Source organism: Lolium perenne, chromosome 6 (assembly GCF_019359855.2).
Source record: "Lolium perenne isolate Kyuss_39 chromosome 6, Kyuss_2.0, whole genome shotgun sequence".
NCBI lineage: Eukaryota > Viridiplantae > Streptophyta > Magnoliopsida > Poales > Poaceae > Lolium > Lolium perenne.
The window spans coordinates 205116889-205131551 of NC_067249.2; the positions used below are offsets into that span (position 1 = coordinate 205116889).

The 14663-nt window shown below is 54.1% G+C and overlaps 1 protein-coding gene across 1 annotated transcript; it reads right to left on the reverse strand.

Annotated features, from left to right (window-relative positions):
* Positions 1–1615: 1615 nt before the first annotated feature.
* Positions 1616–8386, reverse strand: LOC139832604 (uncharacterized). Its single transcript, XM_071822396.1, has 7 exons — positions 7256–8386; positions 6707–6893; positions 6176–6484; positions 5360–5915; positions 4918–5304; positions 4150–4799; positions 1616–1740 (listed from the first exon to the last, which is right to left on the reverse strand). Exons 1-7 carry the CDS (start codon positions 8384–8386, stop codon positions 1616–1618), a joined length of 3345 nt encoding a protein of 1114 aa, XP_071678497.1.
* Positions 8387–14663: the final 6277 nt, after the last annotated feature.

Below are 14663 nucleotides of genomic sequence, written 5' to 3' on the forward strand. Positions count from 1 at the left end.
GAGGATAGTCTTCCAGAGAGACAGTTCTAAGAGCATCTCTAACCCAACCCCAATAATTTAGAGGACAAAACGAAACTTCGGCTACCGGATTCAATCCCCAAAAATTTGGAGGAATAAATTTTTTTTCATCATCATTTTTAGATCTCCACACCACATGGCACATATCCATAATATAAACATGCATAAATATAATTCAAAATACATTAAATTGAGCAAGTTAGCTCCAAAAGTGAGACCTTCACCATCTTTGCCACCTCTTCCACCATCACTACCACCTCCATCAGTCCATCACCACCACCACCACCACCACTCTCTCAGGCCAAGATCCTCGCACGAGCAATCTCCCAATATGCCCTAGCTTTGTTATCCAATGTGCTTGGGTTCATGATCATGATGTTGCGGTCGGCATCCTCCCTCTCCTTGGCCAGCTTCTCCCTCTCAAGTGCTAGCCGTTCCTCTTCTATCTTCTTCTCCTTCGTCATCTTTTCTTCTTCAAGTCCAATCCTTCGCTCCTCCACCACCAACTTGGAACACCACTTCTCCTCCTCTAACATTTTGAGCTCATTCCACCTAGCTGGCGATGACTGGTGGCGATTTTGGGCGGGAGGGGAGAATCCTGACGCCAGCGACGACTGGCGATGGTTTTTGGCAGGAGGGTCGGCGGCGAGGCGGGAAGGGAAATTTTAGGAGTCGAGTTCGCAGCCGAGCATATTTGAAAAGAGTGGGGAAAGATTATAGGAGTCACTATCATATATTTGCTCCTCTAACCAATTTTGCGGCTTCGGTTAGAGCCGCTTTCGGCCGTTAGAGAAGCAAATTTGCTCATCAGGCCGTGGAAAGGACTTCGGTTAGAGATGCTCTAACTGGCCAGATCCATGATGTTGATCTAATCGAAGTCCTCAACATAGAACCAATCCATGCCAATGGAACCGAGGTCCATCTTGAAATAGATAGCTTCTGAAGTTGCTTGGTATTACAACTTCAGCTTTTATATATAGAGAATCTTTGTAACTCAAACTTTTTTTATGAGAATCTTTGCCAACAATCGTGATCATCTTGAAATAGGTAGCTTGTGAAGTTGCTTTTGCTTGGCATGTACACTATACATCTAGTAGTTGGGCATGGTTAAACATGGACATACAGCTGACAGCTCCGAGATCAACATCTTTTAATTTAGAAAATGAAGATATATTATGCAAGACTAAAATTTAGAAAAGGGATGCAGTAGATCATCGTCAAGCGATTCATCATTAGAATATGAAGTTCGCTACACCGTTCACAAAATTCCTGCACGGCGCAGGATGAAAAGTCTGATGGCTTGAAGAAAAATGAAAATATCCCGTGCATGTTTGTACGGTTGGATTCAGCATGAGCTTCATGTTTTTTGAGATCAGTGTTGCCAGGTTTTATTATGTTTTCTTTCGCAAAAGAAAATCATTAAGTTTTAAGAATCTAAAACAAATTGGAATGCAACGAAACCTAATAACTTCGAACACGAATAAACACAACTCTCATGGCTCGGGGTCAGGTAAAACTTGCAGCTACGCAAAAAACAAAGGACCAAGGCTCCGAGAGTTACGGGAGAGGTCGAGCTCAACCAGATTCGATCCGAGATTCATGTCGCCATGAGTACCACCATCTCGTAGTTTGCTAGCGCAACTAATCCGATTGTCCGGGCTACGCACGAGGCCGTCGTGTTTGAAAGACAGTGCGATCTTATCTCCGTGCTCTCTTTGGATCCTGAACACACAGAGAGACAGAGTGAAGCCAAGGAAAAGCAGGTCATGATCGGAGGAAAAGAAGATGGACGTCTGGTTTTCGCTTGGTGTTTCCTCTGCTTTCGCGAATAATTCACTACCTCTCTAGCTAGCAAAGATCGAGACAATCCGACACATACCATCATGCCGTCACCGAGTACAAGGTAACAATGCCGTCGCCGTCTTCCATTTTGTACGTTAGCTAGCAGATATTTACCGAGCTAGCACGTCTCGGTTGAACATGTCAAATCCACGCACTGGCGTGGGTAATTAGTTATCCATAATATCACAGTCTGGACAATCAAACCAGTGCTGCATCAGTAACGTTCGTGCATGGTGCATGGTGCTGAACTGTTGGTTAGTTTGGCCAGAGCAGTTTTTTATGTTTTGATGAGGAGGTTGAGACCACGAACTCTGTATTGAAAAGATACATACAACATTTATTTTTAATTTTATTTAACAAAGGTCTGACAAGAATATACATGAAAATAATATGAAATCACCCGCCAACATCTACAAACCCGACAATTGTGGGAGATTATTCATCAGGGTCTTATATGCCCTAAAATACGAACAAATCCCCATCAAATAGGTATCGGAGTCATCAATGAGTTACCTATGATGAAGCTACACCATGTGTTCGAGACTCTCTGTAGTAAACGACACTCACCGGCACCGTCGTCAACAACAAATCCTCGCACATGTCACCGGCTGGGCCACCAGCTCCACCTCGCTGTTGAGCGCTATGACCAAGGGGCATGTTCGATCCGCCCAAGAAGTGCCTCGAGGAAGGCGCCACCACCTGGATCCGATCGGCGCCGGGGTGGTCGACCATGGAAGCCATGGACAAAGCTGGAAACAAATGGCACTGGGTTCATCACTCTAATCTCTCTATTGCACTGGTGTCATTCTCTCCAAATTAACACTAGCAACACTAGCTAGTACTCCCTCCGGTCTCTTTTAATTGATTCAAATTTAGTACAACTTTGTACTAAATTCGAGTCAATTAAAAAAAACGGAGGGAGTACTAATTAGTAAAGGATTTTGCATTTTTTATTGGGGTCATCTGCTACAAGGCAGCTCCGTCCCTGGTCGAAGCAGAGGAGTCCACTTCACTGCGTAAGCTTTGTCCTGCGGCGACGAGGTGATGGGTGGTGGCAGAGGCTAACCTAGAGATCAGATCGGACGATTTCGACTGGGCTAAACCTGGTTTGGTGCTCTCGGCTAATATGAGTCTCTGATCGAACTAACTCAGGCTCGATCACGACGGTGTCAATGGCCTACCATGCGTCGCGCGCGATATCAATAATGGCTGCGTGGAAAAACATGGGAAAGGCGAGGGCCGAACGGCTGGCCTCCAAAGATATCGGTCTCTTCCTTTTCGTGGTACCCAGGTGAGATTCGCGTCCGGCAACTCCCATCAGACTTGCCCTATCCTGCCCGCAAAGCCCCCGACCCACCCCGCGGACACACAATCTTTCGGCCATTGGATCGCCGTCGAAGCTCGCTAGCTCTGGATCGTTGTCCTGGAAGAGGACCTGCACGCGTTCTAGCCGCGTAGAGGTGGCTGGACGGGTCCATGGTTACCTGATTAGGGGTGACAGGAACCAGCTCGTGGTGGGTGGGTGCTAGGGTGATGTCTGCGCGCACGAACGCGCGCGCACAGGGTGCTGCTGTGAAAGGCGCCTCGGTTGGGCAAGGGCCGCACGGTCACGTACAAGTCTGTAGAGAAGGGTTTTGGAGATTGCACAGCACCAATAGGGCCGGCTGCTCATATATATATAGGCGGACACATGTACAATTACAGGTACAACCCTGAGAAAACACGGGGACCTATATCTATACAATATGTTACTCAACACACCCGAAGTCGAAGGGTCGGCACCGACACACAGACTGGAGCGAAACTCAGGAAAAGTCGTGGATGGCAATCCCTTCGTCATGATATCGGCAAATTGCTGAGACGTCGGTACGTGAAGAACTCGAACGCGACCGAGGGCAACTTGCTCACGAACAAAGTGGATATCCAACTCGATGTGCTTGGTGCGCCGATGATGAACGGGGTTGGCGGAGAGGTAGACAGCCGACACGTTGTCGCAGAAGACCACCGTAGCCTTGTCAACAGGACAAGATAGCTCGGACAGTGCTGACGGAGCCATGTGCACTCAGCCACGGCGTTGGCCACGGCGCGGTACTCGGCCTCGGCAGGGAGCGGGACACGGTGGGCTGCCTCTTGGAGGACCAAGAGACAAGCGACGAGCCGAGGTAGACACGATGGCCGCTGGTGGAGCGGCGCGTATCCGGCAACCCGCCCGATCCGCGTCAGAGTAGGCGACAAGGTCAGTCGACGTCGAGGGCGAAGCATGCAATGTCAAGCCGTAGCCCATGGTACCGCAGACGTAGCGGAGAATCCGCTTCACCGCGGCCCAATGAACATCCCGAGGAGCATGCATATGCAAGCACACCTGCTGCACGGCGTACTGGAGCTCCGGTCGCGTCAGTGTCAAGTACTGAAGGGCACCGACGATGGAGCGATAGAACGGCGCGTCGGACGCCGGTGACCCATCACTGGCGGAAAGCTTGGCCTTCGTGTCGACAGGAGTAGGCGCAGGGTTGCAGTTAAGCATCCCAGCACGCTCGAGGAGCTCGTGAGCATACTTCCGCTGATGGAGAAAGAACCCGTCCGCACGTCGGACAACCTCGATGCCGAGGAAGTAGTGAAGCGGGCCAAGATCCTTCAACGCGAACTCAGCGCGAAGGCGGTCGGTGAGCTGTCGAAGAAGAGCAGCGGTGGATGCCGTCAGAATGATGTCGTCGACGTACAGCAGCAGGTATGCCATGTCGTTGCCGGTCCGGTAGACAAACAGGGATGCATCGGAACGCGTGGAGCGGAAGCCCAGCTGATGCAGGAAGCCGGCGATGCGCTGGTACCAGGCGCGGGGCGCCTGCTTCAGTCCATACAGAGACCGAGAGAGCAAGCACACGTCATCGGGGCGCTCGGGGTCGACGAAGCCGGTGGGTTGCCGGGCAAGACACCCGTTCCTGCAGATGGCCATGAAGGAAGGCGTTGGAGACGTCCATCTGATGCACGGGCCACGCACGAGACGCGGCGAGGTGCAGCACCGTGCGGATCGTGCCCGGTTTGACAACCGGGGCAAACGTATCCGTGAAGTCGACACCAGCGCGCTGCCGAAAGCCGCGCACCACCCAGCGCGCCTTGTAGCGCTCGAGAGTACCGTCGGAGCCGAGCTTGTGCTTGAAGACCCATTTGCCGGTGATGACATTGGCGCGAGGGGGCCGGGGAACGAGCTCCCAGGTCCTATTACGCTGAAGCGCGTCGTACTCCTCCTGCATGGCGGCGCGCCAATGCGGGTCGCGCAAGGCAGCGCGAGCCGAGGTGGGCACCGGCGAAGGGGCGGTCGCCGAGCCGGCGGGAGAGCCGGTCTGACCGGCCTGGTGACCAGACTGGCCGGTCGACGGTCCGGTCTGACCGGGCGCTTGGCCGGGTCGGCTGGTGGAGGGGGCGCCGCCGTCGTGCGGCAATATGCTGTTGCCGCTTGCCCGAAGGCCGACGCAGAGACGGAGAAGCCGCGCGGACATACCGGTCGGCGGGTAGCGTGTAGACGGCCGCCGTACGCCTGCGCGGCGCGGGTGAGCATGGGCTCGGGAACCGCAGCCGACGGGTGGCGAGGCGCGACGACGAAGAGGCGGCCGCGCGGACGAGGGCGCCGCGGGCGAGGGCGCCGCAGCGACGGGGCGCCGCGGGCGAGGCGCCGCGGGCGAAGGCGCCGCGGACGGGGCCGCCAGCGGCGAAGCGCCGCAGCGACGGGGCGCCGCGGGGTGAGGGCGCCGCAGGCGACGGGGCGCCGCGGCGACGGCCGCCGCTGGCGAGGGCGCCGCTGGCGACGGGGCGCCGCGGGCGAGGCGCGCCGGCGACGCAGGTGACGGGGCGCCGCGGGCGGTGCGGACGCCGAGGGACCAGGCGGGGGCCACCACGGTCGGCGTCGGCGCGCGGCCGTAGGAGGGCCAGCGGCGCCGGGGACGCCGAGGACCAGGCGGGGCCGGCGCCGGGGGGGCCACCGCGGTCGGTCGTCGGCGCGCGGCCGCAGGAGGGCCAGCGGGCGCCGGGAGCGTCGTCGGAGGTGTCGCCATGAGTCCCTGCTGAAACGGAAAAACCAACTCGTCAAAGTACACGTGCCGGGAAGTGATGACACGATGAGAGACCGGGTCGTAACAGCGGTAACCCTTGGTGTTGGCGGGGTAGCCGAGAAACACACAAGGGAGGGAGCGCGGCGCAAGCTTATGCGCGGCGGTGGCAGCGGTGTTGGGAAAACACCGGCAGCCGAAGATGCGGAGGTCATCATAGGTAGGCGGCGCACCGTAAAGGAGATGATGCGGCGTGTAGGACCAACGCACACGACACGGGCGGATGTTGACGAGGAGAGTCGCCGTGGCAAGGGCATCCGGCCAGAATCGCGGGGGCATGGAGGCATGGAACAGAAGGGTGCGGACGCAGTCGTTGAGGGTACGAAGCATCCGTTCGGCACGGCCATTCTGTGAAGAAGTGTAGGGACACGTGAGGCGGAAGATGGTGCCGTGGGTGGCGAGGAGTGAGCGAATGGTGATGTTGTCGAACTCCTTGCCGTTGTCGGTCTGGAAAGCGTGAATGGAGCGACCAAACTGAGTGGAGACGAACGCGAAGAAGGCGGTGAGGGTGGTGGCAACATCTGACTTACGGCGAAGTGGAAAAGTCCATACAAAATGCGAGTAATCATCAAGAATCACAAGATAATAATTATAACCAGAGTTACTCGGGACCGGCGAGGTCCATACATCACTATGAATGAGTTGAAAGGGAAAAGACGCGACTGTGGAGGACGAACTAAACGGAAGACGAACATGTTTGCCTAGACGACATGCTTCACAAGAGTGAGCATCCGTTTTATTACAAGTGAAGGAGAAGCCTTGCATTATTTGACGCAGAGTGGCGGAGCTAGGATGGCCAAGACGGGCGTGCCAAAGGTCGACACCGGCGGAGAGGGCGAGCGGACGGCCGGTGGTGGTGGAGGCCGCGCCAACGGGGTAGAGATCGCCGGGGCTGTCACATCGGTGGAGGAGCATCCGGGTACGACCATCCTTGACAGAGAAACCAAAAGCGTCAAATTCCACAGTCACAGGGTTATCACGACAGAAAGATTTAACAGAAACAAGGTTTTTGATCAAGTCAGGAGAAACGAGAACATTATGGAGAGAGAGGGGAGTGGAGGCGGAAGGAAAAGAGACAGAACCAGTGTGAGTAATAGGAAGAGCATGACCGTTGCCAACGATGATGCGAGAAGAAGTGGAAGCGGGTGTGGAAAAGGAGAGGTTACCGGGATGCGCCGCCATATGCGCGGAAGCGCCGGTGTCCATGAACCAGTCGCCACCGCCACCATACGCCCCAGCGGAGGGGGCGCTCTGGAGGGCGGTCAGGAGCGCGGGATCCCACGGGGTCGCACCCGGAGGGGCGGCGTAGGCCGGGGCAGGCTGGGGCGCCGCGTAGAACGCCTGGTGGGAGGCTGGACGCGGCCCCATAATGCCCGGGTAGGGGGCGCGCGGCACGGGCATGGAGTAGGCGTGAACAACCCCGGTCCACGGGTTATGACCGGCAGTCCATGGCGGAGGGGCGGTGTACTGCGCGGGACGAGGCGCGGGGGCGGCGGCATTGGCGCCTCCGTTGCCACCGCCACGTCGACGACGGCCACGGCGGCCACCACCAGGAGGAGCCGGCTGGCCGGTCCAGGGGGTCGGCCGGCCGGCCGGGCGCCAGCGTGCCCGGTCCAGGCCGGTCCGGCCGGCCTGGTGACCGGTCGGACCGGGCGGCGGGGTGGCGGCGGGGAAGCCCGGCGGCGGACCCCGGGGCGCGGCGCAGGGGCGCGGGGCGCAGGAGTCTGGGCGCCGCGGGAGAAGCCAGCGGCGAAGGCGGTGTGGGCCGCCCGAGCCCGGAGGTGCTTGAGGCGGCGCTCCTCGAGACGCAGGTACGCCACGGCCTGCTCGAAGGTGGGCGTGGTGAGGAGCGTGAGGTTGGAGGCGGCGTTGCTGAGATCCTCGCCGAGACCCGCCGACAGGGTGGAGAGCATGATCTTGTCATCGATCGGGAACTCCAAGTCGCGGAGCTCATCGGAGAGACTCTTCAGCTTGAGGGCGTAGTCATCGAGGGACAGGTCGTTCTGGTGGGTGCCGAAGAACTCCTGTTGGAGGAAGGTGACCCGCTGGATTTTGTTGTCGGTGAAGAGGCCGGTGATCTTGTCCCAGACCGTGTGGGCGGAGTCGCCGTCGCGGACGACAGTGCGGAAGATGTCGTTGGAGACGGTCTGGTAGAACCAGCGGATGATGGTGGCGTCGATGGCGAGCCACTCAGGGTCATGCGGCATGGCGAGGAGGTCGATGGTGCCGTCGACGTGATCAAGGAGATCATACTCGCGGAAGAGCAGCCCGAAGTACGTCTTCCACGGGAAGAAGTTGGCAGCGGTGGTGGAGAGCTTCAGCGGCACGCGATCGGCGATGGGGATGTCGCGGATGACGGCGACGGAGGGGCCGGCGAAGGGGTTGCTGCTGCCGGAGCCGGAGGATGAGTCGAAGCGCGCCATGGCGGAGGCGGTGGTGGTGGGGAGGGCCGGCGGCGCCCTAGATGAGAAGGGCGGCGGCTAGGGTTGGAAGTGGGGAGGGCCGGCGGCGCCCTAGAGAGGAGGGGGCGGCGGCTAGGGTGGATGGCGGAAGCGGAGGTGGTGGGGAGGGCCGGCGGCGCCCTAAAGGAGGGCGGCGGCTAGGGTTGGGAAGGGCCGGCGGCGCCCTAAGGAGGAGGAGGGGCGGCGGCTAGGGCAGGACCCGAAGGGTCTCTGATACCATGTAGAGAAGGGTTTTGGAGATTGCACAGCACCAATAGGGCCGGCTGCTCATATATATATAGGCGGACACATGTACAATTACAGGTACAACCCTGAGAAAACACGGGGACCTATATCTATACAATATGTTACTCAACAAAGTCGACAGGCTGATCATAATTATCATGGAAGAATTGCAAAGGAGCAGGTCTAAGATATAGCTAGGTGTGGCTTTCGGGAAAGATGCAGGTGATTTCCCCTGTTGATGTGCAAGTGTACGTACCTGGAGACTTTTCTTTTTCTTATAAAAGGGATATATTCATACAAAGTTAATTAAAATCAATTACACTTAGCTTGTGCAACAAAATATAATGTTAAGAGCTAGTTCCCATAGTAAAGAATGTACAAAGACATAAACGAGAGATATAGAAGAAGAAGAAAAAACCGCAAAGCAACCATAATAGCAAAAAACAAATCATCACCATTGAGGATACCTAGAAAGGTTCTCTGAGAATGTAACATTACGCAAGCGTCATCTGTCGTACGGTCTAACCACCATGGTTGAATCCTAAATTTTCACCTTGAAGAAGGTCCAATGTCTAGACAATGCCTTCAACAAGAACACAACTAGAGAGCAACCGGCCAATACCAGCTACAACCAATGAAAGTTAGACCTAGGGTCTTCTCCCCGAAAACTGAATGCGGAGCTCAAAGAGCACAAATCAAGAACGAAGTCAACATGTGTCGTCGACCCCGCTCGCTGAGAACACTGTTACAAAACGTCGATCACATTCATCATGTCGATCACATCACTGTTACAACCGGTCCACTTGTTCTGCGTCTTCATCTGCAGATAATCAAGCGTTACATGCAAGCGTGTATCCTGCGGACGGCACCCAGGAAAGATCGGAGCCATCCCGTCTTTCTCCACTTGCGATAGCTTGGCTCTCTCTCTGGCTGCAGCTCTGTCGTTGCTCGTCTTCTGGAGGAGCAGATCTTGAACATGAGAGTCCCGCAAAGCCGAAATTAGCGGGGTCGCGCCAGAATCTTCTTCTTCATGATGATCTTCTCCGCTGGCATCTTCTTCTTCATGATGATATTCTCCGCCGACATGTGGTGCTTCGTCATCTCGCTCGCCATGGTCTTCATGCGCACCATTTGTTGGGGCCGGCCGCGCCTGGTTGTCTTGCATGAAACCGCGCCTCCGTAGGTGTTCCTCCAGTTGTCCGGAATCAGGGTTGATCCAGCGCTCGAGTTTGCATGATTGACACGGACATCTTATCTGACGCCTATTGTTTCGAATCATGTCCTCCTTCGCGTCTATCTTGTATCTAGAGATTCGAGCGGAACTCATCGAGAGGACCACGGTTGCCTGTCAATGGTATACATAGAACAGAAAATTAGAACCGCAACACATGCACACACATGCATAGACCGTACCTCTCCTAAAGGTATACATGGAGCGGAAAAATTCGGCATGACCTCTCCTAAAGGTAGGACGTATGGGTAGTGCAAAAATTTGCCGAAACGGAAATGAATCAACGTTTCGGCAAACATCCATGCACCACACCGGCACTGTTACCACCAGAATTTAACCAAGTTTGGAGATGGGCCGTGATTAAATGGGCTTAGAGGATATGCACGGAAAATATTCCCGAACCGGCCTTGTACAAGAAGTTTGGGCAAGATTGCCCGTGTATCTGTAAATTATACTCCCTCCGTTCCTTTATATAGTGCCTATAGATTTTTGGCATTTGTTTCAGAATATAAGGTTGTAGCTTAGCTTTTTTTCAATTACCCCCTCCATGTTCAGCTCCCAAATTGTTCAGGTCTCAAATTTGTTATGATGAGTTAGTAAGATATGGATTTCCCAAATTTTACGTTGATCTCAAATCGTTTAGCTAAGGGTCTTGTGTCAAAAATACTCTTGCGCTAATTTCCGTGCCAAAAAACTATAGGCACTATAGAATGGAACAGAGGGAGTATTAGGTTACGTGTCGGTTAGAATTAAGAGATAGAGTTTAGCTCGTACACGGTTGGATTTATTCCCAAGTTAGAAAGTCTACGGACTATAAATATGTATCTAGGGTTATTGAGAAGGAGGACGATCACGTTCACAACAAATCAATCTAGGCGCATCGCCACCCCTTGTTTCGAGGGTTTCTCCCGGGTAAGCAACATGCTGCCTAGATCGCATCTTGCGATCTAGGCAGTATCAGTTTATTCGTTATTGGTGTTGTTCGTGCTGAAGCCTTTTTGATGGCGAGCAACACCCTTATCTTAGGTGTTTTGGGGCTGACGTCGATGCTTTCACGATGTACTTATTTAGCTACGCTGCCCCTTGATATCTAGCTGCCCTTACACCTATTTTAGGTGTAAGGGCAGCATCTTGCTTGATCTTTATTTAGTAGATCTAATCCGTTATAGTTTCTCCTTGTTTTTCAAGGATTGGTTTGATATCCGTATGGTTAGGCCTTATAAACGGGTTGAACGATCCGGTAGTGCGTAAGGTGTGGTTTATTAAGCTCTAGAGGGATTATTCCGGGGATCAACTTCACGTTGGTTTTTAGGCCTCTTTAGGGCTGGTTTTCCATTATCTTACGTATCTGTTAGGCTCAACTACGCATAGGATGTTCCGATTATACGGTGAAAACCCTAGACTATCGTAGATTAGTTTAGCTTGATATTGATAAAGCATGATCCCCATGTCCTTATAAATCTAACATGAACCATGGGGCAATCGGCTCTTTGAGCCGATCCACAGAACAACTTAAGAGCCGATCGGGGCTCGTATTTAATGTTTACGTGTTTGCCATGCAGGAAACTAGTCGAAGCAATCCATCACCTTCCTGACCAGGTATAGGTCAGGTGGCACGCCCTCGTAAGCACCAGGACGTGTGCCAGAAGGCATTGCGGGCTGTCGCCCGAGGGACCAGGGTCCACCGCAATCCTGGGAGCCTCCCGGCTCTACGGTGTTGCCCGTCGATACTCGCCGGTGGGTTTTTGACCGCAACACATTCTGGCACGCCCGTTGGGACACTCTACAGCAACCACTACGTCGACATCTGCAGCAACCATGTCAAAAGCTGCGGATGAGGTGGTGGGCGAACCAGTCACGTACGCAGATCTGCTGGAGGAACACAAGAAGAAGTACGATGAGATGAAAGCCATCTTGGAAGCCGATCTCATCGGCTCTTTCATGAAGACCCGTTCACATGGCATCAGATGGAAAGGGTTTTCCCCTGAAGGTGCTCTCGATGAAGTAGACCTCTCTACCTCTTCAGAGGAACGCACCAGAGCTCTACGCCAGGAGATCAATTACATGGTGGCTCATTCTCTACACCGCCATTCTGAGAGTCCGGTGAACGCTTTTGAGCGCGTTGCGGTCCGGGTGGTGCAAGAGATCATGAAGCATCAGTACTCTCCGTCAGGACCTACCCTGGGAACTCACCAGGGAGAAATACCGCTCCAGATTAGACCGCCGCTGCCATTCGCTCTTGCGGCGCCAGAGCCACCGGGTTCACCGGCGTACGTTGTCTATAAGGTTGGTGGCGATCCTAGCGATTGCCAATTCCTATATGAGCCGCCCAAGGATATCCCACATGGATACGTGTGCACATACGTGTCGGACTGCAACCCCTTAGTGCGCACAAGCCAGATCGCACCAACAGGGATTTCTGGAGTAGATGCTGACAAACAAGCATGGCTGGCTAAATACGCTACTGGAACGAGTCATGAAGGCTCGGTCCCTACAGCTAATACCATGGAGCAGATCAGCACTATCTTGAGAGACCAGTTCGGTATCTTGCCGAAGAGGAAAGCAATCGGCTATTCCAAGCCGTACCCCGACGAGTACGATCTGATCCCGCTGCCACCCAAATATCGGCTCCCTGAATTCTCAAAATTCAATGGAGCAGAAGGTTCTAGCTCAATAGAGCATGTAAGCCGATATTTGGCACAGCTGGGCATGATTTCAGTGTCAGACCCGTTGCGTGTGAGGTTTTTCGCACAATCTCTTACGGGATCAGCCTTTGGGTGGTACACCTCGTTGCCACCAAACTCAGTCCGCACATGGAAACAGCTGGAGGAGCAATTTCATGTGCAATATCACTCAGAAGCTACCGAAGCTGGCATTGCCGATCTAGCGCAGGTGCGGCAGAAGCGGGGAGAAACAGTGTCGGAATACATCCAACGTTTCAGGACTGTCAGGAACCGATGTTATTCGGTTCGTTTATCTGAGAAAGAAGCAATCGAGCTGGCAGCATTGGGCCTCGCGACGCCGATCAAGGATCTGACTTCCCAAGCTGAGTACAGTTCATTGTCGCACATGGTGCAGAAACTCACATTGTATGAGCAGCGACACCCTGAATTGTACCAAGACAAGTTCAAGCGTCCGGTAGGCCTGGCCGAGATGGAAGAAGCTGAAGATCCTGCACCAGACCTGGAGGTTGATGTAGCTGAATGGGCTCGGGGGGCAAACCCCGTGTCCTGCAAATGGGTAAAACCTCAAGGGCCTGCAAGAGGGTTTGACTTCGATTTGAGCAAGGCTGAGCAGATTTTCGAACTTTTGCTTAAGGAAAAACAGCTGAAGTTACCCGAAGGCCATAAAATCCCTACAGCACAGGAAATGAACGGGAGGCCGTACTGCAAATGGCATCACTCGTTCACCCATACCACCAATGACTGCAAGGTGTTTCGTCAGCAGATCCAAATAGCAATAGAACAAGGCCGATTGCTCTTCGGGCAGTTTGCCATGAAAGTGGACACACATCCGTTCCCTGGAGTCAACATGGTGGAACCTAACCACTCCGTGAGGCGTCGATTGGATTTCTCGTTCGACGTCAACATGGCAGGGCCTGTGCGCCACCATGGCAAGGATAAAGAGGAAAGCAGTCACTCCCGCAGCAAGGAAAAGGAGAAGGCCGATCCACGCGACCGGCCCCGATATGATGACAAGCGGTACCTCACCAAGGAACAAGTGAGAAGCGTGCGATACCAAAAAACCACTTTCCACGCACCTCCTCAATAAATATGAATATCATTATGACCGACGTCGGTAGTACGACAGAAACGACAAAAGATACAATCGGTCTGATGAAGACAAAGGAAGGTGCCGTCGGCGTGACAGAGACGATGAAGGACGTGAGCACCGCGCTAAGGAGAGGTCAAGGGAGCAGGAAGACATGGATAGGCACTGGGACTGTCCCTTCTTTAAACACTGCTGGGATTTAGGGATGAGCCGATTGCCTACAATCGACAACTGCCCGGAGTGTAGACGCCGGAAGAAAGATGCAGGGGAAGTTTCAGTTTTCAAGCGTCTAGGGCCTCTCCCGCCACAGAACAAGCGAGCTGAGTCATCTCAAGATGAAGACTTTGAGGAGTCAGAAGATGAAGAAGAGGATAGGTACCACCGGCCAAGGTGGTGCCCCGATGGACTCAGCCACTCCCAAAAGTGTAGGGTTCAGCGGCTACGTAGCTTGGAGCAAGCCGAAGCGCGATACTTGCACACATTGAGGAAAGCGCGGCCCGATCTGGCCGTGAAAATTCAGCATACTTTGGACGAAGAGAGTCGTCCACCAAAGAAGGTTTGGCGGCCCAAGCAAGAAAAAGCCGATGTGAGTACATCGGCTGGCACAAACATGGTGTTCTTCCTTCCATCAGAGTTTCATGCCCCGGGAACTGAAGAAGTGCCGATAGCACAGTTTGACTGCGGTCCACAGCCAGTCATCTTTGAAAAGCCACGAGAGAAGGGCTACAAACACATGAAGGCCCTGTACCTAAAGGGTTATATCAATGGGCAGCCCGTCGGCAGGATGTTGGTTGACACGGGAGCGGCGGTCAATATAATGCCATATTCCATGCTACGGCGTTTGGGACGCTCCAGTGCCGATCTGATCAAGACCAACGTCACACTGAACGACTTCAACGGCCAAGCATCAGGGACGCAAGGTGTCCTGAACGTGGATCTAACCATAGGCCGAAAGACGATCCCAACGACATTCTTCATCGTCGACAGCAAGAGTACCTACGCTGTCCTACT